This window comes from Elgaria multicarinata, chromosome 9 (genome assembly GCF_023053635.1).
Source record: "Elgaria multicarinata webbii isolate HBS135686 ecotype San Diego chromosome 9, rElgMul1.1.pri, whole genome shotgun sequence".
NCBI lineage: Eukaryota > Metazoa > Chordata > Lepidosauria > Squamata > Anguidae > Elgaria > Elgaria multicarinata.
Genome location: NC_086179.1, coordinates 69,139,607 through 69,161,105, shown reverse-complemented (window position 1 = coordinate 69,161,105; position 21,499 = coordinate 69,139,607). Strand labels below are relative to the sequence as shown.

General features: G+C 41.8%; 1 protein-coding gene across 1 annotated transcript in view; it reads left to right on the top strand.

The window, feature by feature from the left end:
- Nucleotides 1-21,499, top strand: part of CADPS2 (calcium dependent secretion activator 2) — a 348,762-nt gene that overhangs the window by 266,694 nt on the left and 60,569 nt on the right. Inside the window, exons 20-24 of the mRNA XM_063134072.1 lie at nt 5,915-6,056; nt 6,191-6,310; nt 15,982-16,137; nt 18,001-18,148; nt 18,995-19,009. Of these exons, the coding sequence (XP_062990142.1) occupies nt 5,915-6,056; nt 6,191-6,310; nt 15,982-16,137; nt 18,001-18,148; nt 18,995-19,009 (581 nt within the window). The remainder of the gene's footprint in view (nt 1-5,914; nt 6,057-6,190; nt 6,311-15,981; nt 16,138-18,000; nt 18,149-18,994; nt 19,010-21,499) is intronic.

The following is a 21,499-nucleotide window of genomic DNA, read 5'->3' as shown; positions in this document are numbered from 1 at the left end:
GGCATATCATCATCTGTAAGAAATCTGCATACATTTAGATGGAAATCATTGTGAGTGTTAATGTTGCTATTCCTATGCAAACCCACATAAATAAGCCCATTAATCTATTTGGTAGTTCAGGCTACTGCACCTCTGCCTGATAGGCTTATGATGGACAGCTTCTTATTCTGGACAAAAACTAGTAACTGTTTGCTATTCATAACACTGACAGGTAATCTGATATTAAGGTACTACTTTAGCTGGTATATCGTAATGGCAAAGCTGGGAAATCTTTGATTCAAATATCTCCTTATCCAATAACTCACTGGGTGTCTTTAGGCAATCCCTTGTCTCTGGACTAGCTTACAGTGTGATCATATGGATTATCAAACAGGAGTGATTGGGTTTGACTATTCTAAAGTAAAAAATATGTGCATCTTGCACCCCTTTACCTGCCTACATCCTGTGAATGTGATCATCATCCCTAATATCTTCACTCTAATGTGTTGTAGCTTTCATGTCCTCTGGTGTAGAAAAATGCTGGCTGGTGAGCTTTGAAGATGGAAGCTCCTCCACTCTCATGCCCCTATTTTATAGGAAAGATGTGTGTGGCTCTTGCTTTGTTTTAATTTAAGACAGCAGTCATGCTTATGTAAGGGGTGCTTCAGTGTCACATTTGCATGTACTGTGCTCCCCTCTTTATTTCCCTACGGCAGTGTTTTAACTGCAACACCTGCCAGCCTGCCCATGAGGCTTGATTAAAGCAAATTCCTCTGAGCAGGGGGTTACAACAGGGCATTTCAGCGAACTGTTCAGTAAGCTCAGGCATCCTCACAATAAACTTCTTTAAATGAGTGATTTATAGCATGCTTGTGACTGGCCACTCTCGGGAGTTTGCTGGTCATTTTGACGATGGTGTGGTCCTCCTGCGTGTCTCCTGCTCCTTTACTAGGTTAATCCATTCAAAAACCCTATTATTCTGAAATATGTTGGAATTTGTCAGGATTTCCTGTCTTGTGCAGTCAAAGTTGCACTATAAAACACCCACTAGAGTGTCCCAGTGAACTATATGGGCTGGGAGATTTTAAATTACAGGCCACGTGGTCACTGCTCTCTTCCTGTGTAATTCAGCTCGTTTGAAATGCAGAAGGGAAGCAGGAAGCAGAGTGATGGTAAGGAAACACAGTTTCTCCCTTTCTGAAAGTTCTCCGGATCTACACTACTGCTTTAAAATGCTTTAAAGTGCTTTATAACAGTTTTGAAAATGGTATATGAAGTGTATCCTGGGCCGCAACAGTTGTCAAAATTGTTATAAAGCACTTTAAAGCAGTAGTGTAGATCCTGCCAATGTTTGCAATGGTATTTTGTACCTTGACTGTACTGTCTGTCTAACCTGCAAGCAACTAGATTAGCTAGAGATCCTATTGGAGGCCGAGCAAAAGAGTGAAGGGCCAAATTTATTTCCCCTGTTGCCTCCAGGATATTCATAGCTGATTCATGCTGAAAGACCTCACAAATGCACCATTTATCCAGGATGTTGTGGGAAAGTTGGTGGTGAAAGCTGTAGCTTCCTGTTTTTAAAGCCCTGATTAGTTGCATTATGATAACCCATGATGAGTCAGACTTGTCGTGTGAATTAGGTCACTGAGTCAGATCACTGGCCAATCTTGCCCAGTTCTGTTGATCCTAACTTGAATTCATGCTCCAGAGTTCAACCATGACTTTTTCACAGTGCTGTTTCCTGGCCTAGTAACTTCCAGGTCAAGGCACATGCTGTACCAGCTGACTAACAGCTATGTGAGTAACAACAGCCAGTAATAAAACCAAGAATGGTTACTATATCTGCCAAGAATACACAATTCTAAAAACATTCTGTTTTTAGAGTCTGAAAACATGAAGTTAAGGTATGACGTTTAAGATATTACTAAGAAGAACATGTGTTAGCACATGTGTTGGTAACATGTGTTACCAAGAAGAACATGCGCTGATACCAAATTTGCTCCATCCTATTATGCTCCTCTCTAAGGGTTTTTTAACAAATAAATGTCAGGAAAATTTGTGCATCTGGTAAATAAATGCAAGGGAAAAATATACAAATGTAATGATTGGTAACTAAATAGAAGTGAAATCTGTGCATCTGCAGTAATGGAACAGTTAATGCAGGTGTGCAAATTTCCCTTCCATTTACTTCCCAGCTATTAAATGTGCATATATTTCGCAGTCCAAACTATTGCATAAATACCCTGACAATAAAAAAGAAAGAAAAGAAAATCTTATGGAAGTGGAAGAATGGGATGGCGCAAATGGGGTGCCAGCACAACTGGTACTTACACACACACGCACACACTGCCCTGAGCCCCCATTCACTCCATCCAGTAAGTGCTCTGAAAAGGAGCTGCAAAAAGGTAATATTTTCCCATACTGGAATAGCTGAAGACTCAGGGAAATGTTGAAAAGGTGGAGGGCACTGAGAAGTGTCAGTTCAACACTTAAAAGTGCCAGGATCACATTGTCAAGGGAGAGATATTGTCCCACCACCTTTTGGTGCACCTACTTTTGCTGCCCCCATCCCTTTCAGTGCTTTTCAATTCACAACTTGTCAATTGGACCCCAGCAACTATGCACAAATTAGTCTGTATGCAATCTCACCTTGTCATTTTCCATGTATGTTACCGCCTCCACTCCACTCTGGTTTACAGATGAAACATACAAGGAAACTGACTAGGCAAGACTACACCTGTCAGACAGCCATAAATGTGCATTTGCACACTTGCAAAATAACAACAACAACAACAACAACAACAACATTTGCACAGTTGCTCCAAAGTGCCACTTGGTCATTTGTGGAGGGGCTGTCATTGGCAGCAGCAAAGGTGAGATCTGGGCATCTGCTCCATCTATTGTCTGAGCTATGTTCCCTTCAGGTTTTAGATCAAGGTCCAGAGGAGCTGTGGAGCCAAGAACAGTTTAGTGAAGTGGCTGGGTTCAGGAAGAGGTTGGGAGTGAGAGGGTACAGGACTGAAGGTATGGAGTACTGTGTTGTAGCATCAAGAACCATGGGTAGTTGCTGGCAAGGCTTACATAAAAACAGCGGTCAGTGGTGTCTGGAGAGCAGGTGCACTGGGTCAGTGCAGGTACTTTGGGAGACTATACTTTGCTGATGGCATAATATGCCTAAGTGCAAACCCCATTTTAAGTTTATGGTAGCTGAGTCTGTGCTATTTCTTTACAACTAGACCACATTGTTTTTATGGATATTATTCAATAACTAACCCTTCAAGAGAGCAAGTCCAAGTGAACTCAGTGGAAATCATTTCTGAGTAAATGTGCTTGAATTGTAACAACTGCAATATACTGCTCTCCTCTGCTGCTGAATATTGCAGCATTTGTGTTCTTAACTTCCTTTCTCTCCCACTTCTCCCCCTTTTCACCAGGGGCAGGCTGACTGCACAAGCAACACCAATGGTTGCTTTGAGGTGGCAGCAGATTGGAAGCAGTGTGTGGTCAGAGTGTAGCACTCCAGGGTCACTTGTAAGATCATAGATTCACCATAATCAACAACTTTAAGAGATCTTGGGATGTATCTCTTAGATTGGGCCCCCTGTTCTTCAGATTTTTTTTAAAAAAAACTTTCAATATCTACCTTGGGAAATGATCATGGACCACCTGCTTCCTCTCTTTAATCTATATTTGTTTTCTGTAATATTTGAGCCATCCCAAAATAAAGAATAAAATAAAACATATTTAAGCATTTTAAGGGTGAAGCTAAGGCAAAAGAAGCATACATAACCACAGCTAATCTCATTAAGCGTTGACTAGAGAATACACTTGCAAATGATTGAATAAAATCAAAGTATATGTTGTTCTTCCTTTTCCCTATCTCTGACCCCACCCCACCCACCCACCCCGGTCCATTAGTTGAGCCTCAGGCTGCCCAGTCTCACTTCAGCACCGACAAGAGGAAGAGATTGGAAGCATTTCCTTCCATTTTTAACTATCTACAGTTTAGCATTATGTCTGAACCTAGACAAACTGTGGTTAGTCTTAACTGTAATTCACTGACCCAAGCTAACTTGAAACCATGGTTTATGAAGCTTGTTTGTTTTTATAAACCAGGGTTGGGGAAACATTTTCAGTCCAAGAGATGAATTCCAGTCTGAGAAACGGGGGCTGCATTCCATCTCTGGGTGGCAGCAGAGGCAAAGTGGTGTAGCCAAATGTTATTCTCACCCATTTTAAACCTATTCAGAACTAAGCAGGACAAACCTCTGCATGTGTACTCAGAAATAAGCAGGATTAAATCATTAACCCTTTCAGATAGTATCCAATACCAAGCCTCTGCATGTCTACTCAGAAATAGGCATGAGAAGCAAGGAGACCAAGCCTCAGACATAAGCAGGACTGAATCATTCAGCAGCTTCCTCCTCAGGTGATGCCCCCTCTCCCCACAAGGGAAGAGCTCTTATCTCCAATCAGCAACTGATCAGAGATAAGAGCTTTCTCTGTCAGGAGAGGGGGCAGGGCCTAGAGAAGTCTGTTGGGCTAGATGAGAAATCACCCACAGCCGTATCTACCCTGCAGACCAGGTGTCCTCCATGCTTGCTATAAACTGTTGTTAAGATTAGGTGATGTGACTGTTTGGATCAGGGGTGTGGAACCCTGGGCCCTCCAGATGTTGTTGGACTCTAATTCCCATCTACCTCAGCCAGCATGGTCAAAGGTTAAGGGATATTATCGTACAACAACATCTAGAGAGCCACAGGTTCCTCACTCCTGGTTTAGTTTTTTTCATTAAATAATATTCGTGGTGTGTGTATGTGTTTTTGTTTTGCACCATATTTCTCTATGTTGTGCTAATATCAAAGTAAAAGCAATATAAATACTACATCTGCAGTCCTATGCCCAAGGTATGTGTGCTTAGTTGTATTGAAGCCTATAGATGTAAACAAAAATATCTAGGTTTAGGACTGTAGCTTACAGTTCCAAATCAGAAAATACACTTGCCGTGTAATCCTGTGCATGTTCTCTTAGAAGTTCCATTGAGATCAATAAGTCTTATTCCCAAATAAGTGTGCATAGAATTGCAACCTTAAAGAGACACATAAGGTGCAATCCTATGCATGTTTACATAGAAACAAGTTCTACAACTCCCAGCATGCTCTAGCCAACCATGCTGGCTGGGGCATGCTGGTAGTTGTAGGACTTGTTTCTGTCTAAACATGCGTAGGATTGCATAATTAGCTCATAATAAAAAAATAAAAAAAAATTTTAACAGAAATGTTTAAGTATATGCAGTAACAGTGCCAGCGTGTGCATGGCACTCTGATCCTATGTTCAGCCCCATCAAGATGAATCAAAGCCATCACAATTTGTGTGAAAATTGTCTGCAGACCTCTTTCTGGATCAAATCCCACCCCCGTGACTAGAACCCCACATCTAATAGATGTAACTAGCACTAATAGATCAGTGTTTAAGCCTTGCTACACTAAGTAGGTAAGTGTGCTGGTTGAGGGTGCTGGTTGAGGATTGAGGGTGGGAGGGTGCTGTTGCAGCATGTCCTGCTTGTTCATCCCTGGCCGATGGCTGGTTGGCCACTGTGTGAACAGACTACTGGACTAGATGGACCCTTGGTCTGATCCAGCAGGGCACTACTTATGTTCTTAAGTATATTTTGATGGAAGTTCATCAAGGACTATGTCAGACCAATATCACACAAGATGGCATAAGATTGCTATGATGGTGCCCTCACACAACCCCAAGCAGTTAAATGTTTATGATGAAGGTGTAAGTAACCTATGACAGAACACTGTCAGGAAATAATTGCAGTCTCTTTCATCTTAGGCATGTAGTGATTTATTTATTTATTTTTTAAAAAAGCTAGGGAAGTAATTGCAAACTATTTGTGTTTGTGTTGTTTTTGTTTTTGTTTTTCAAGCACTTTTGTGCAATGGAAAGTTTCACAAGCACTTGCAAGAGATTTTTGTTCCCTTGGTCATCCGCTACATTGATCTCATGGAATCATCCATTGCCCAGTCCCTTCACAGAGGTCTTGAACAAGAGTCATGGCAGCCCGTCAAGTAAGTGTTCCTGCAAGGCCTAAGCCGACTGCATCTGTAATATCTTTAGTCCCAATTTGGTTTGCAGTAGTCCTCAACTTTCCTTTTTAAAATCTACTTTTTATTGTACCCCTACATTGTTTATTTCTTCACAGGACCATCACCAACAGTCTTCCCAATGTAGCTCTTCCAAAAGTTCCAAGTTTGCCTCTTAATCTTCCACAGATACCTAGTTTTTCTACACCAACCTGGATGGCTTCTTTATATGATTCCACGTGTGTATTCTTGACTGATCTTTAAACGTTGAGTGTGTGCGTGTGTGTGGTGTGTCTCAGCTCTGCACGGCCTTGCTGGTGTCATGTACAGCTGTATTTGGATTGCATGGTGTTTGTGATCATTTGGTTGGAAATTACAGCTTTTTGGTTGAAAGCCAAGCATGGAATGTCGTTGGGTTGTGCTTTTCAGTGTGTAAAATCTCAGTAGGATGATGCTTAAAATTAACTAGGCAAAGGTTTGTTGTGGTATACTTAGCAGTCATCACCCTTAATTACATAATTATTCCTATTTAGTTAATAAGCAGTGTGGAAACACTTTAAATTATTGTACTTGAGTAGGTGTTTTTTTAAAAGTCAATAGCTCTTTCTGTTTTGGCATGTTATTACTAATTCATTGCATGTGCCAAAGAATTTTGAAAATAGCAGCAGCAATTGGTTGCATTATTTTTGTGAGACTTTTATAGTCTGCCTTTTAATAGGATGCTTCCAATATTAATGGAGTTCCATTCCCACTAGGTTGTGGCTGTCTGAAGTTATTTCTTTATTTTTTAAAAAAAACTGAATCAGAGCAATTTTTTGTCCTTTAAATGAACAATTTCAGAGTTATGCATTACATGTTATTAGGTAATATTATTAGGGTGTTTTAAAAAATTTCCATTGTAAGCATTCAGCAAGCATGACTATTCTAGAGGAAAAATGGGTTACATCATTATTCATCTTTTAAACCCAGGATTAAATCAAACTTTATGGTAAATATACAAGCCCCATATAATTTTTAGTTTCAGTATTTTTTGCAAGCTGTGTTCTAGCATTCCCTCTGTGTCTGATGTTCAGAGATGAGTGCTGTTGCATTTGCTAATGGCATGTCATCTGTTTTGACCCTAAGAATTTGGCCAGATATATTAATGATGCCTTCAGTTTTTTGTTGCTTGTCCAGTAATCAATTACAGATGTTGCTCTTACTGGCTTTGCTTCAGAGTAATATCTAATCTTTCTGTGCCAGAATAAATACTGACACCTGCATCTGTTTAAGTTGCTTGCAAGTGATTGGTGGGAAGTGTGACATAGGGCCTGTTCAGACGACACACTAAGCCATGGTTAGGCCACTAACCATTAAGCAGCAAATGGCTAGTGAGCATGTTTTAAACTGTGGTTATGTAGCCACCATGGTTAGGAATGGTTCACATGACACACTAAGGCTGTAGCTAGACCTAAGGTTTATCCCAGGATCATCCCGGGTTCGTCCCTGCCTGAGCGCTGGATGCCCTGTGTGGCACTTAGATGAACAGGTTTGACCCCAGGACAATCCTGGGACAAACCTTAGGTCTAGCTATGGCCTAAGTCATGGTTCATACAACATGCTAAGCCATAATGTTTAGCTCAAAATGCTTAACCTCCGCGGCCTAGTGTGTCTTCCGAACAGGGTCATTCAAGTATAACTCAGGAGCAATATAACATCGTAAGACCAGGCTCCATGTGTTTGACAAGCAGATATCTTTCTGATTCTTATGTCTAATTTCATGTAATATTGGCCTAATGTGATTTTGTGCACACCCATGTCTTTAAGGAATAATATTGAAAAGGGCTGTCAGTGCCTAGCTACATGTTGTGGGGGGGTTGGCTACGGTGAGCTCAAATTCTCTCTCTCTCTCTCTCTCTCTCTCACACACACACACACACACACAGAGCCACACAAACTGCATCTTCCTGGTTAACACCCCCCCCCGATGACATGATGTCATTATGTTCAAAATTTAAAAAGTTATTGTTTGTTCAGAATGTCAACTGTTACCTACATAGAACTTCATGGTTATCATGAAAGTTACACTGAGTTTTTTATAAAGATTTAGATATGTGTGGCTAAAGGTGAGTGTGTTTTTAATGCCCATATTTATTGAAAGATTATATTTCTTACTCTTTCAGAATTATATTTTTGTGACTATTACTTAATATTAGAAGAGTTATGCCATATACACCTTATATCATCAGGGCTGGTCCTACCATTAGAAAGAATGAGGTAACCATCTCAGGTGGCAACATTGGAGGGCACGGACCAGCATTGAGATGTTGGAGGACAGAGCTCTTGGAGCTACAAGACCTCCCCTGTATGCACTAAGCTAGTCTTCCGCCTTCAGATGGGGTGGAAGATAATGGCCCAAGTGCTCTACCTCTGCCTGTCTCCCTCTTTGACCCTGTTCAGACAACACACTAAGCCTTGGTGGTTACGCATTTTGAGCTAAACACTATGACTTAATGTGTTGTGTGAATCATGACTTAGTGTGTTGTGTGAACCATTCCTAACCATGGTGGCTACATAACTACAGTTTAAAGTCGCTCACGAACCATTAGCTGCAAAAGGTTTTGTGACCTAACCATGGCTTAGCATGTCGTCTGAACAGTGTCATTGTGTTTGTTGCCATCTACTCATGGTTGCCTGTCCGAAGAGGAGAGCCTCGTGTGTCCGTGGGGGCTCTTCATGTGATTGAGAACCCTGATTTTCCAGCATTCTCAATCACTTGGAGACCCTCACAGATGCAAGAGGCTCTTCTCTTCAGACAGGCATCACCAACTAGAGGGCGATGAATGCGACAAGGGAGAGATGTAGGTCTGGAGTGCTCCCTCCCCATGCATGCTGACTTTAACCCTTTTTTTTTAATGACTGAATAAGGCTAAGATAGTCTAACTGTACCTGAAACAAGTGCTGCTGAAATTCCGAAGTATTTCCACTCTTTGCTTTTTGCAGTCTTTCCAGTCTTTGCCCTCTCCATGGTTAGAGCAAAGTTTCACAGACTGAGGCATTGGAAAATCCAAGGATGCAGGTAGAGACAGGGTAAGGGAAGGCAAAAGGGCTGAGAATAACTTTGGTAGGTATACATGGCAAAAAGGATCGGATGTGAATGGGTAAAAGGAAGATAATTGGAAGCCTGGATTGGAAGCACTGCAAGTGGATTGTGCTCTAAATTGTTTGAAAGTATAATATCTCTGCTATGTATATGAAGCTAATTAATTTTTGTAGGCCACCTTGAGGGGGCCTGCCCTGAAAGGTGGCATAAAAGTACTGTAAATATATAAATACATGTACACACCTGCTGATATTTTTGTTCACATGAAAATGGATTTGTATGTGTATGGTTAGAAACAGTAAATGTGTGTTCTTATCTATCATTACACAGTCTCAGGAACATAATTACTTTGTTTTTAGTTGTTTTTGCTGGTCCTCCTCTTTAATGGTCCGTTTGGGGCATTGTGCATCAAGGTTGAGGAGGTATTAAGAGAGCAAAATGCAGTGTGTAGTATTCAGTGTTCTCTCTGATTAGTCCCTTGAGAGGCTAACACAGAGGATATCTTGGCTAGACATGAAAAGCACGCTGAATTATTCTTGGAGTTGTCTAAGGAAAACACACTAGAAGTAGGAGGGAGTTGAAACAACGTGTTGCAAAAGGTAAGAACATATAATTAGCCTGGATAGGAGTTCTTGCTGAAATATATTCGTTTATTCCCCTTCACTGTTCATTCTGCAGTTCTGAACAAATCCTACATAATAATTCTGAACTAGCCTGAGAACCATCAGAAATATAAGCAGCCATGTATAGCAAGAGGGCAAAGTTGCATTCCTATGGAGTTTGAATCAGATAAAAGCTCAGCAGGTAAACAGTTGGGTTTGTGGACTAAAAACGATATGTCAACAGAGGAGTAGGAATAGCACACTTGCTCACTGGGACAAAATATCGTTAAGATTCTTAGTACCCCATAGTTCCTAGATCCTATCAAATAAAATGGAGTGCTTGGGTATAGGCAAGGGGGAGTTAGATAGGGCCCAGTTGAATTAAGCTGAGGCTGGAACTAGGTTCCATAGGGGGCATTTTATTGTGCCCTTGTGTTCTATTCTACCTGATGAATGGCCAAACTGTGTCATGTGAGCCACCTAGAACTGACTCCCATGAAAGGTTTCAGAATGAAGGGTTTGAGTGTGGCTCTCATAAAAACAATTAGTGATGATGGGATATTTTGGGGGTGGAATAAAGATTTGCACTTGTCCCTCTCTGCTGAGATAGAGGGCATGTCTCCACCTCCTAGTGTTCCGGGAGGGAACGGAGAGGATCTCGCGATATGCTGATCACGAGATCCTCCCCCTGCGTTCACATGTGGTGCGTGACATCCAGGGAGGAAGGAGGACATTGCACCTGCCTTTATTTTTTTTTAAAAAAAGGCAGGACCTGGAGCACACCTGTGCTCCAGCACAAAAGTAAATTATTATTTAAAAAAGCCCTGACCCTGCTCCCCTCCCTACCCCCGATGGGCACAGAGCGCTTGAAGAGCTCCATGCCCTGTGCCTGGTTCCCGAGGAGCTGGGACGAAACCAGGACGGCCGCCCACACCTCCCATGGCCTCAGGACAATCCCGAGACCATGGGAAAAACCAAGAAAAAAGGCTATGGCAATATCCTGGGGAAATGAAGGGATCATCCCTCCCTGCTCCCGGGATCCCCTGGGACAATCCCCGGGATATTTCCTGGTGTAGACATGCCCAGAGAGTATGGACAAAAAGGGGTGAAGTCTGATACGAGGGGACATTGGGAGCAATGTGTCTTCTTGGAATGATGATGAGTGAGCTACTGCCCATCATAGCTGCCTGGGACCTCCCCAAAGGGATGATATCACCAGCACCCTGTGTTCAACAGCATAAAGCACACTAGAAATAGCTAGGAGAATACAATAGAACACATTTTCCCCTGTGAAACAAGGCAAGAATGCTACCAAAGGGCTAAACTATACACTACGTTAGTTATGTAGTAAATGATCCTAACATTTTTGTTTACTTCACATGCTTTCACTAAATTAAACTAAGGTGTTAGAATCACTCACACGCTATGCATTTAATGTAGCATGTCGTTTAACCCTCAGTGCCAGTTTGGGATGGTCCAAAAAGCTGATAGCATTGAGGCATTCCTCTAGCTCACACTCATTTTCTTGGGAATGTCGTAATGTTGAAGATACGGTGATAAGCCGTTTAGGAATCTGGGATCTGGGGGGATTCTACACGTCGTACTGAGAGCGCTTCCATGTGCCCCCAGTGCGGCCCCAAAGCGATCGTGTAGCTTGCCTGGAGAAGATACGAGGAAGAGGCGTCCTTGCCGCCGCCGCCACCCACCTACCTCCTCGCCGGCCGGGTCGGAGAGCTCGGCGGAAGAAGGCGGGGTGGAGAGCCCTCATGCACACACACGCGCACACACAAATTTACTCCAGAGAGATGGGGGAATCCCCTGGAGCAGATTTGGGAGGGTGCAGGGAGAGGAGAGTGGGGAAGTCCTATTGCATGAGCAAACATCCACTTGTGCAGGGGTTGGATCCAACCCAATGAGCTGGAGCAGACATTTCACCATGCAGGCTTTTTATCACCAGCGTAAGTTCTTCATGCACCTCAAGGTGCATGAACATTCCAGCTCAAGGCTTGTACATCCTCTCCCCACAAACACATGCATATAGTTCTGCCCGAGTAGAAAGTGATTCTATTTCCTTCGCCAATTCAGGAAGAATGCCGTGCATAGGCACTTGGAGCTTCAAAGGAGCTGTTGCTTCAGCAATGGCTCAGTTGAGACTGAGAGATTATATAGTAGCTGGAGGCTCAGCCCCTTGCTGGTTCTCAATCACTCCCTGATCCTTCAGAGTAGATCCATGTGTAGCTAGCTGGGTACTTCACCAGCAGCCATAAAGTTCCTGCCTGGAGCACTGTCTCTTCAACTCCTGTGATCCTGAGTTTCTCAGGGTTGCAGGTAGTCCAGGGTTCTGCTGGGGATCCCACTCCCCCTGCTCCTCTGAGGACATCCCAGATTCCAGTTCTGAGCAGGGCTGAATCCTGACACATTAAACCTGCACCATATTGGGTTCATCTGCCTCGTCTCCTTCAACCTGAATTCATCACTAGATTGAAAGTAAAATACCATTAATGAATGCAGGGATAGCCTAGATTAGATGAGGCTGTATGTTGTCTACTTGTGCACCACAAAAGTCCAAGATTCAATCTCATCTCATACCTGGTAGAAAATCTTCTTTGTGGTCATCTTTGCATTCACATATACAGTATGGGCTCCTGTGACTGCATGAAGCTTCAATTCGGGAAGCTTCTATACCTGAGGAATTTTGGCAGGAACCCTTCTCATGCCATCCAGCGTGCCTGTCACTAGTGGCTTCCCACTTATTCCTTCAGTTCTCTTTCGAACGCCATTGCATGCTCCTTGTAGGGAAAGCTCTCTTGCTATTCGTTGACGGGGTCAGGAATCTGGCACTACCTTTCTGTTCTACAGTACCAAGCTGGAGCCTTTTTTAGTGCTTAAGGAACTTTCATCAAAGCCCTTTGTGCCACTGCCAACTACAGACCTACGCCTCCTCTTGTGGAAGGTGGTGTTTCTGGTGGCCATTACATCTGCACACCACGCCAGCAAGCTCTGTGCTCTCAAGGTGGACCAGCCTTCTCTCACTTTTCATTGAGATAAAGTGGTGTTCAGACTTGAACCTGCCTTTTTACCTAATGTCGAATCTGCAGGACATTGTTTTACATACTTTCTTTGCCACCCTTTCTACACCTTTGGAGCTGACCCTACATACGCTCAATGTTCATCATGGCATGGCCTTTTATAAGTCAAGGACTGAATAATTTCAATTGTCACCCTGCCTCTTTATCTTCTACGGTGGCAAGCATAAAGGCCAGCCTCTCTTGACTCAGCGCCCCACATCTTGGGTTGTTAAGACTATAGAGCTGTCATATGAGCTACCTGAGCTCGAACTGTCTGCCCCAGAATGACTTCACTTTTCCCACGTGGTAGCAACATTGGTCACATTTAACAGAGGGGTCAGCATCCCTGAAGTGTGCTGTGCTGCAATATGATCGACACCATCTACTTTTATTCAGCATTATAGACTGGATGTTTGGGCTAGAGCTGACTGTTCTTTTGGCCATAAGGAACCCAAAAGGCGACCACCGTAGAAACAAAATAAACCCAATGAAATAAATCATCATTCAAAAATTATACACACTTATTTATAATAGAGTAACTGTTTTAAGTACAATACTAATACAAGTCTACAACACTCCACTATCACATCAGTATAGCATTTCATTACATATCAGTATAGCATTCAATTGTAATTAACAATCATTTCAAACCAGATTTAAACAGTCATTGCATTGAAATCTGACCCATAGACATCAGACACTATCACCTAATCACATAAACAGTATATTAAGACCAAATTTAGTCAACAAGGTTCATGTTCTTCCTTGTTTCGAAGTATCTTCTTCAAAAACGTCGGTCTTAGTAATCTGCAAAAGATAACAATTCCAAAGTAAACACATTTGATATGAGTTACTCCACAGTAACAACTCTCATTTACTTCTTATTTTTTTGGCTGGCTCACAAGATAGGAACACTGTAAATTGCTTTATTCAGACAACTTACCGCCAACAGGCAGTGGAAAGCTCTCGCAATCTCTCTTTATTAAGTTTTTCAAGGTGAGACCATCTTCCGGTATTATATCTACACGGTATACAAAAAGCTAATTAGCTATATTTTTCCTAAACAGACAAAGGTCTGTGCCTTCCACAACAATATACTTATTTAACACTCCAGGAAGTCAACACAAAATTAAGACCTTACATGCATTCCAAGATCACCATTGCCTCCCTTACTATAGTTGATCTTTTGGTCATGCCATCCTTTCGTCTGTATTGTAGACAAAAGGATGGCGCGACTGTGTTGTGAGGTAGCTTGCTATTAGCCTATATGTGTGATGCGTAGAGACCACAAAGAAGAAAGACCAGTTACTACCTATAGCTGTAATTCTTCAAGTGGTCATCTATGCATTCATACAACCCACTCGCCATCCCCTCTTTGGTGTCTTACTCAACTTCAACGTTGGGCACCAAAAGTATTCTTTTGTCATTTTCTCTTGGTTATGAGGCCACAATGTCCGTCCCAAGAACTGGATAGATTAAGCAGAAACCCACTACGCACTGGACTATGGGAGATGGGTTCCCATCAATATTTCTCAGCTATAGAAGCTTCTTGAATTGAGGCTCTGTGTAGGCGCAGAGATGACTACTCAAAGAACTACAGTTAAAAGTAGCAACCTGTCTTTCATATGAAAAATAAATATTCGGAACATAGAAGTATTCTTCCATCAGTTAATGGCTTTCTGAATAGAAAAAGTGGTGGAACAGAACTTAAATAACATAGTAGCTATTAACGTTTCTGAGGGTTAGGATTCTTCTGTTTTAGGATCATAACAGCGCAACCTGTTATAGAGTTAAAATGAAGGAAACAGTATCAAGAAAATTCAGGACTGAGGTCTAGTTTTGGTCCGCCAAATTTGATTGTGTAATGCCTCATGATCACTTCCCAATGACGTTCCTTCAGGGTCATACACAGTCATACCAAAGTCACTTCCTGATTCTTTGCATAATCCCATCAGATTGCAATGTATATTCGTAATGCAATGTGCACTAGAGAAATAGTGTGCAGTAGCAGAAGCAAAAACTGTTGTGTGAAATGCAGACCCTAGTGTATGTAAGATTTAAAATATGGTGCATGATTTAAAAATATTTCATTATAAAATAGTAGCTGTAGGGCTGCCAGAGATGAACTGGATCAGTATTTCCCATCTGCTAGTCTGTTGTCCATCCATATCCATTATTATTTACTAGGCCGTCCTCAAATCTGCTAATATTTAGCTAGTTTGTCCATGAAACACTGGGTGTGAGAACAAAAAAAATCACCTATGACCCTTGCCTCTATTGAGTTTGTGGTTGTTGACATAGCCCTATGCTCTTTTGTATTTTCTGCATATTTTCCCTCCTACACAAAATAGGTTGAGATTTTCAATATGACCTCTGGCAGGCTTCTCGGGATCGAGCCAGGTGTGATAAATGGAGGGGCAACGTATTTCTGTTGGACCTCACTGCCACTCTTGTCATCAAACCTCCCCCAAGCACGAGTGAGGGCAGGAAGCAATCCCTTCATTTCCATGGACGAAGCCACGTTGCCAGTCCGATTTGACTACATGATGACATCTGAAGTCAAATGGGAGTAAGAGCTATGCTGCTTGCCCTCATTCTGCTGTCACTTGTAGAAGGGCACTGAACAATGGTAAGGAGTGTGGCGATTATCACTACCAGGACCAAAGATAGGCAGCAGGAAACCTTTTACCAATACTCTTTGAGCCCAAAATGATGCGTATTTGGCTCAGTCCTACTCAAATAGTGGCTCAGCGGCCATGCTGAAGGGAAGGGGGAGTAGCCATGTTGCTCTTAGTCCTTTCTTTTTTTAATGAAAAATTAAGGTAGATATGCATTCTAGTGCTGGAGAGAGGGGCATGAAGAGCATTCGAGGAGCTAAATCAACCTTGCTGATATTTGCAGCTCTTTTTAAGTCTTAGATGAGTGCTTCCACAGCAGAGTGGTACAGCAGCAGAGCAATAAAAGAACAATGGTTCCTCCCTGCCAAGTGAAAGACCCTCACAGAGCTGTTGCTACCGAGTCACTGTTTGTGCCACAGTAGCTAAAGTTGATGTAAGACTAGATTGCTTCAAGGCCAAAGCAAAATGACAGTGATTCCTGTTTTATCTAGTGCTGTGATTCAAATATTGCTAGCAATGTTTGTTTATTTTTATTTGTAGTAATGGCTCGGCAACATCAGAAGACCTCTTCTGGAAACTCGATGCACTACAGATGTTTGTCTTTGATCTCCACTGGCCAGAACCAGAATTTGCCCACCACTTAGAGCAAAGACTTAAACTCATGGCCAGTGATATGATAGAAGCCTGCATCAAAAGGTATAGATGCACTTTCTGAATTTCTCATGCAAGTGATGCAATATTTGAAAGCAGTGCCTGCTTCAGGTTTTGGTGATTCCCCCCCCCCCCCCGCAGTGTTGTGAGCCTTGGTAGGGGCCTAACAATGCATATCTCTAATGCTGGCCCTGCTTGGAAGTCAACATTCAAACACGGGTATTAGTTTTTTGGGGAGCTTTCCCCTTCCAAGAATAGGATCAGAAGTCCTACTTGTGGGCTTGCCGCAGGCAGACGGTTGGCCACTGGAGTGCCAAAAAGGTCAGATGTTTTGGCATGGAGTTCTGTACTTCTCCCAGCGCAGAGAAAGGGGCTTGGCCAGCACTGGTTCACATGCTGTGCATTACCTCATAGGGTGGCACAAACAGACTTAGCCAGGACTGGGAAGAACAGCCATTCCTTCCAGGTCCATGGCTTCATGCAGTGAGGCTTCCTTCAGGGGGAATCCAGAGAGGCTCTGTGGGCCGGATGGTGAGCCTCCGCCTTAAGCTCATGGGACAAAGGTTCACCACCCTGGATCTACAGGGTTTTGGAGGTTTCATTGTAGCAGTAGTTATTGTTATAGTAGTTATTACTACAAGGTGCTGATTCAAGATGGTTCTAAGCCCACCTGCATGAAGGAAGGAATGAGTTAGCTAGCAGGCATCTGAAGATCCAAACCATTGTGCTATAATCCTGTGCATTGAATTATAACAGTCTTGCACAAAAGGGCAGGATTCATGTTATATGAGAGCATAAGAAGAGCCATGCTGGATCAGACCAAGGCCTTTCTAGTCCAGCTTTCTGTTCACATAGCAACCAACCAGATGCCCCAATAGGAAGCCCATAGGCAAGACATGAGTGCAATAGCATCCTCCCAGTTGTATTTCCCAGTAACTGGTATTCAGAGGCATACTGCCTTTGATACTGGAGTTCATATGTAGCCATTATGACTAGTAGCTATTAATAGCCTTGTTCGCCATGATTGCACCTCATCCCCTTTTAAAAACATCCAAGTTGGTGGCCATCACTACAACTTGTGGCAGCAAATTCCATAGTCTTAACAACATGCTGTGTGAAGAAGTTATTTTATCTGTCCCAACAGTCAGCCACACGGAAGCTACTTTAAATTGTTCCATAAAGCATGGTGAGCTGAGCAATATGCACAATGATTTCACGTCCAAACTGGGCATGTTTCACCATCCTGTCACAAAGGATGCAGGCATGGTAAAAAATCTCCTAATCCACTGCACACATGGCTTGCCATCCTATGGAGTGATTTAACGTTGCCTGATGACAGGAAGGACAGTTACATGTGCGCTGATCCTTAGTTATTTCTTTTCAGAGCAATTCTAATATCGCTTCTTGACACTGTTACTTCTGAATTACATCTGTGAGGGAGTTCTTTAGTGTAAAGGAACAATTATTATACACGTTTCTCTCTCTCAAAACCTGTCACGCTTACTAAAACTCTAACTGCATATATTTTAAATTGTCAGAACTACCTGAAATGTTACATGAAAATCTATATTCTATTTTGTCCAATTTGAAAATTGTGCAGAAAACTTCTCTGTCAGAAAGCATTCAAGCTATGATGTGTTTTATCTGTGTTGTGTTGTGTCATGCATTTATTTACTTAAATCAGCATCTAACCTTGAGAGGGCTATCAAACTACCACACTGGAAAGTTTCATAAGGATTCCTGGATATGTTAATTCCAGTACTTAAAATAGCATGAACCTAAACATTCCTACTTTGATTTTCATATTTTGAAATAAATAGGTTTAAATATGGCTTTGCTTTTACACTTCGTTTATCTAGAATGATGACACAAACCTTTCTATTGCAATACCCATGTTTTAATGAATAGAACGAGAATTGCTTTTGAACTCAAGCTACAAAAGACGAACAAATCAACAGATTTGCGTATTCCCTCCTCTGTATGCACAATGTTCAACGTGTTGGTAGATGCCAAGAAGCAAACTGCTAAACTGTGTATTCTGGATGGCGGGCAGGAGGTAAGTGAAACTGTGAACATATTAAAATTTATGTTTCAAAAAATGAGTAACAGCACAGAAGGCGCTTGCCAAATTTCAGCTCCGGGCTGCCTGTTGCAAGAAGGAAGGGAGAAATGTATCCCAAGAAGAGTAGCATGTGGGGCTTGAGCAGGGCAGGGATCACCCCAGCCCTACCAGCCCCTTGCCACTTGTCCCCCAGTGTCAGAGAGTGGCTTTTTCTACAGAACAATGTGGGGCTGAGGGAAGTAGTAGCAACCAGAAAGTTTTGCTTCATTAACTGTATGGTATTAGAGTTTTACTGTATGGTATTAGAATGTACATATTTTGGTGGTGGTTTTATTAATATTTGCTGTCAAGGTGGGAAGGGATTTTAGAAGTGGCCCACAAATATAGTCATCGTGGCAAACAGAAATTTCATTTTAGCTACACACAAAACAGGGGGAAGCTTCCAGTGTACTTTGCCACAAGAGTCTTCCATTGTCCGAAGAATTTACTTTGTTTCTATGGAGCAGGAAGCAAGAAAAGCCAGTCTTTCCGGTTACAAGCAACATTGCATGGTTACCAAGCCAAAATGTGTAGACCCCTGGGTGTTAGATGTTACCGTCACAAATTCTTCAGTTGTTTTGCTTTGCAGTAGAATTATCATCCATATTTATGTGCATTTATTTTCTTATAGCATGACCATCTTTTACTTTTCTTTGTGTTTCCTGTTGATTAAAACAAAACAAGAAACCCATTTCATTAAGTATATTTAAATAGTTATTTCTGATATTATTTTATAATTATTATTTTCACCATTTTTCCCCATTGTCTGGTTTTTGGGGGGCTTTCTGTCACATGATCCAGTTTGCTAATCAGTGGGTAAGTTCACTTTGTTTTAGAACTTCTTTGTCTTCCAAAGTATTTCAGTGATCATTGTGTGTTGTAAACTGGGAAGGGGGGGTTGCATCAGCTAACAAAATTGATTAAAAAAATGTAAATTCCCCAAGTAAAATGTGGATCTCCCTTCCACCACTGTTCACCTGTTTATCTTATGTCCCATATTTCATTGGGGAGTCTCAAGAACATTCCCATTCACCTTTGATCTCATTCAGCTTCATGCAATGAACTCCCTCCCATTACCCAGAGGAGCCTACTCTCTTAATTTGTGTCCCTCTCTGAGTGATGGGGCATGACTTTTGTTTCACACTAAACACATATTCTATCAAATCCCTCTCATACCTGGACCAGGTTCATTTTTAAAAAAATCCTATTTAATTCCTTTATAACCAAATAAAGGAAAACAAAACACCAGAGGAGCCTTCAAATAACACACCAACTAATGCAATTTTTTAGCCCAGGGATGGGGAACCTCCAGCCTGCGGTGGTATGGGCTCCCTCTGCATGCCCTGCCTACTCCTTTCCTAAAGCCCCGCCCACTCCCTAAACTCCACCCACTTCCTCAAGCCCCACCCCAGCCTAGAAATTACTAGGGGCTTGGGAGGGAAATGGGGAGAGGAATCCTCTTGTTATCTTCTATCTGTGATCAGAGGTAACAAGACAGTTCACTTCACATAACAGCATACTAAGGCCATGGCTAGACCAGGCCTATATCCCGGGATTATCCTGGGATCATCCCTGTGCATACAAATGACACACAGGGGATCCCGGGAGCAGGCAGGGATGACCCCTCCATTTGCCTGGGATAATCCTTAGTTCTAGCTAAGGCCTAAGTGTATCACACTCAACCAGTGCCTGAAAATGCTCTTGCAAGTGCTGGTATTATTATTATTATTTATTTATTTATTTATATAGCACCATCATTAGCACACCTACAAGAAGCCATCAACAAGGCAGTTGCTTCTTCTTGTTTGCTTCATCAAGGGAAAAGCCTAATCCCAAACAAGGTTCCAGAAACAAGATGGTGGTCAGCAGCGATCAACAACACCTAAATTATAGTAAACTAAAACAGACTGAGTGAATTTGTTTCATTATATAAATTTAGATTTAAAATGGTTATCTTAAGCCAAAGTGTGTGGACTGAATTAAAGTGCTCAGTTTCTTACATGTGGTTCTCTCTGGCACCAAAAGAATAATTTACTACAACCTGGTTTACATGTAATATTAATTATTAGGTTAACTGTTAATTATTAGGTTAATTGTTCAACCCAGAATTAACCCCTAGTGACCAGATCCAATCGGAGGTTGCATATGCAAAATGGTAGCGGCATATGCCCAGCATGTGCCACAGCAAATTATAGATTAATTAATTAATTAATTAATTAATCCATGATTTCTTGCCATTACATGTGAATGGGCCCTATGGCTATTGCCCATGGTTATCCCAGTGTGTGTTCCTCTGATTTCAATAGCATTTAAGTGTACATAGTGAAACTTATGGGCTTCATTACAGTGTATTTTATAAAAGCGGTGATTGGTACTTCCTGACATTACATGTGAATCTGCATCTATCTACTTGGATACAAAATGTTTGCTTCATTAATCTAAGCACAGTGGGCATTTGCTTAACAAAAGGGCAGCTCTCCTGGGAATTATTAAGTACATCTGTGTGGAAACTTTGAAAAAGAAATCAAATGGCCTTCAGAAAGCTAAATTTTAGAAAACTATTCAATGGGCTCCTGCCAAGTTAGGCTAATGTTTATATTGATTTTGGTGCTTTTACTCTGAGCATTATGCTCTTGCTGTTTCAGGTAGCCTTGAACTATCAAGATAGGGTTAGTCTTTACAAGTCACATTTTTTGTGAAGTGGCTAGTGGGGCATTCTTTGCTCTCAAACAAATGTTCTGAGAGGAGAATTACTTCTTTTTTTTAATGGATGTATGCTCAGGATTGAAAAGGAGCCCCTGCTCCTCCTAACTGCAGGATGGAAGTCTAATCTATTATCTTCAAAACAGAGTGTGAAAGTCTCTCAGATTTAATTTAAAGAACGCTTCTTTAAATACAGCTTTTTTGTTAGTGGTGGGGAAAGGCAGAAATAAGAAGATGGAGAATGGCAGCTGATGTAGTTATTATGCCTTTTATGGATTAGTAATTTATTACCATCCTTCAGGTTCCTGATGAAATTTTATTTTGCCCGTGTTTGAACAGATTGTGTATGAGTTGTATAAACTGCAGCTCACTCCACTGATAAAAGGGCTCTTTTAAGATTTAACAATTGGCCCCTCATTTTATTTCTGGAGGACATAATTTACGAATGAGAGTTGTCAGACATAAAGTGCTTTATTTATTAAATCTTTTTCTCGTATTGCTTCTACAGCTAAACTAACCCTTTGTGGGGAAGGGGGGGGGGACACACACAGCCACCTTAATTATAGGGAAGACAAAAAGTATCCTTCACATTCCTTTGCCTGA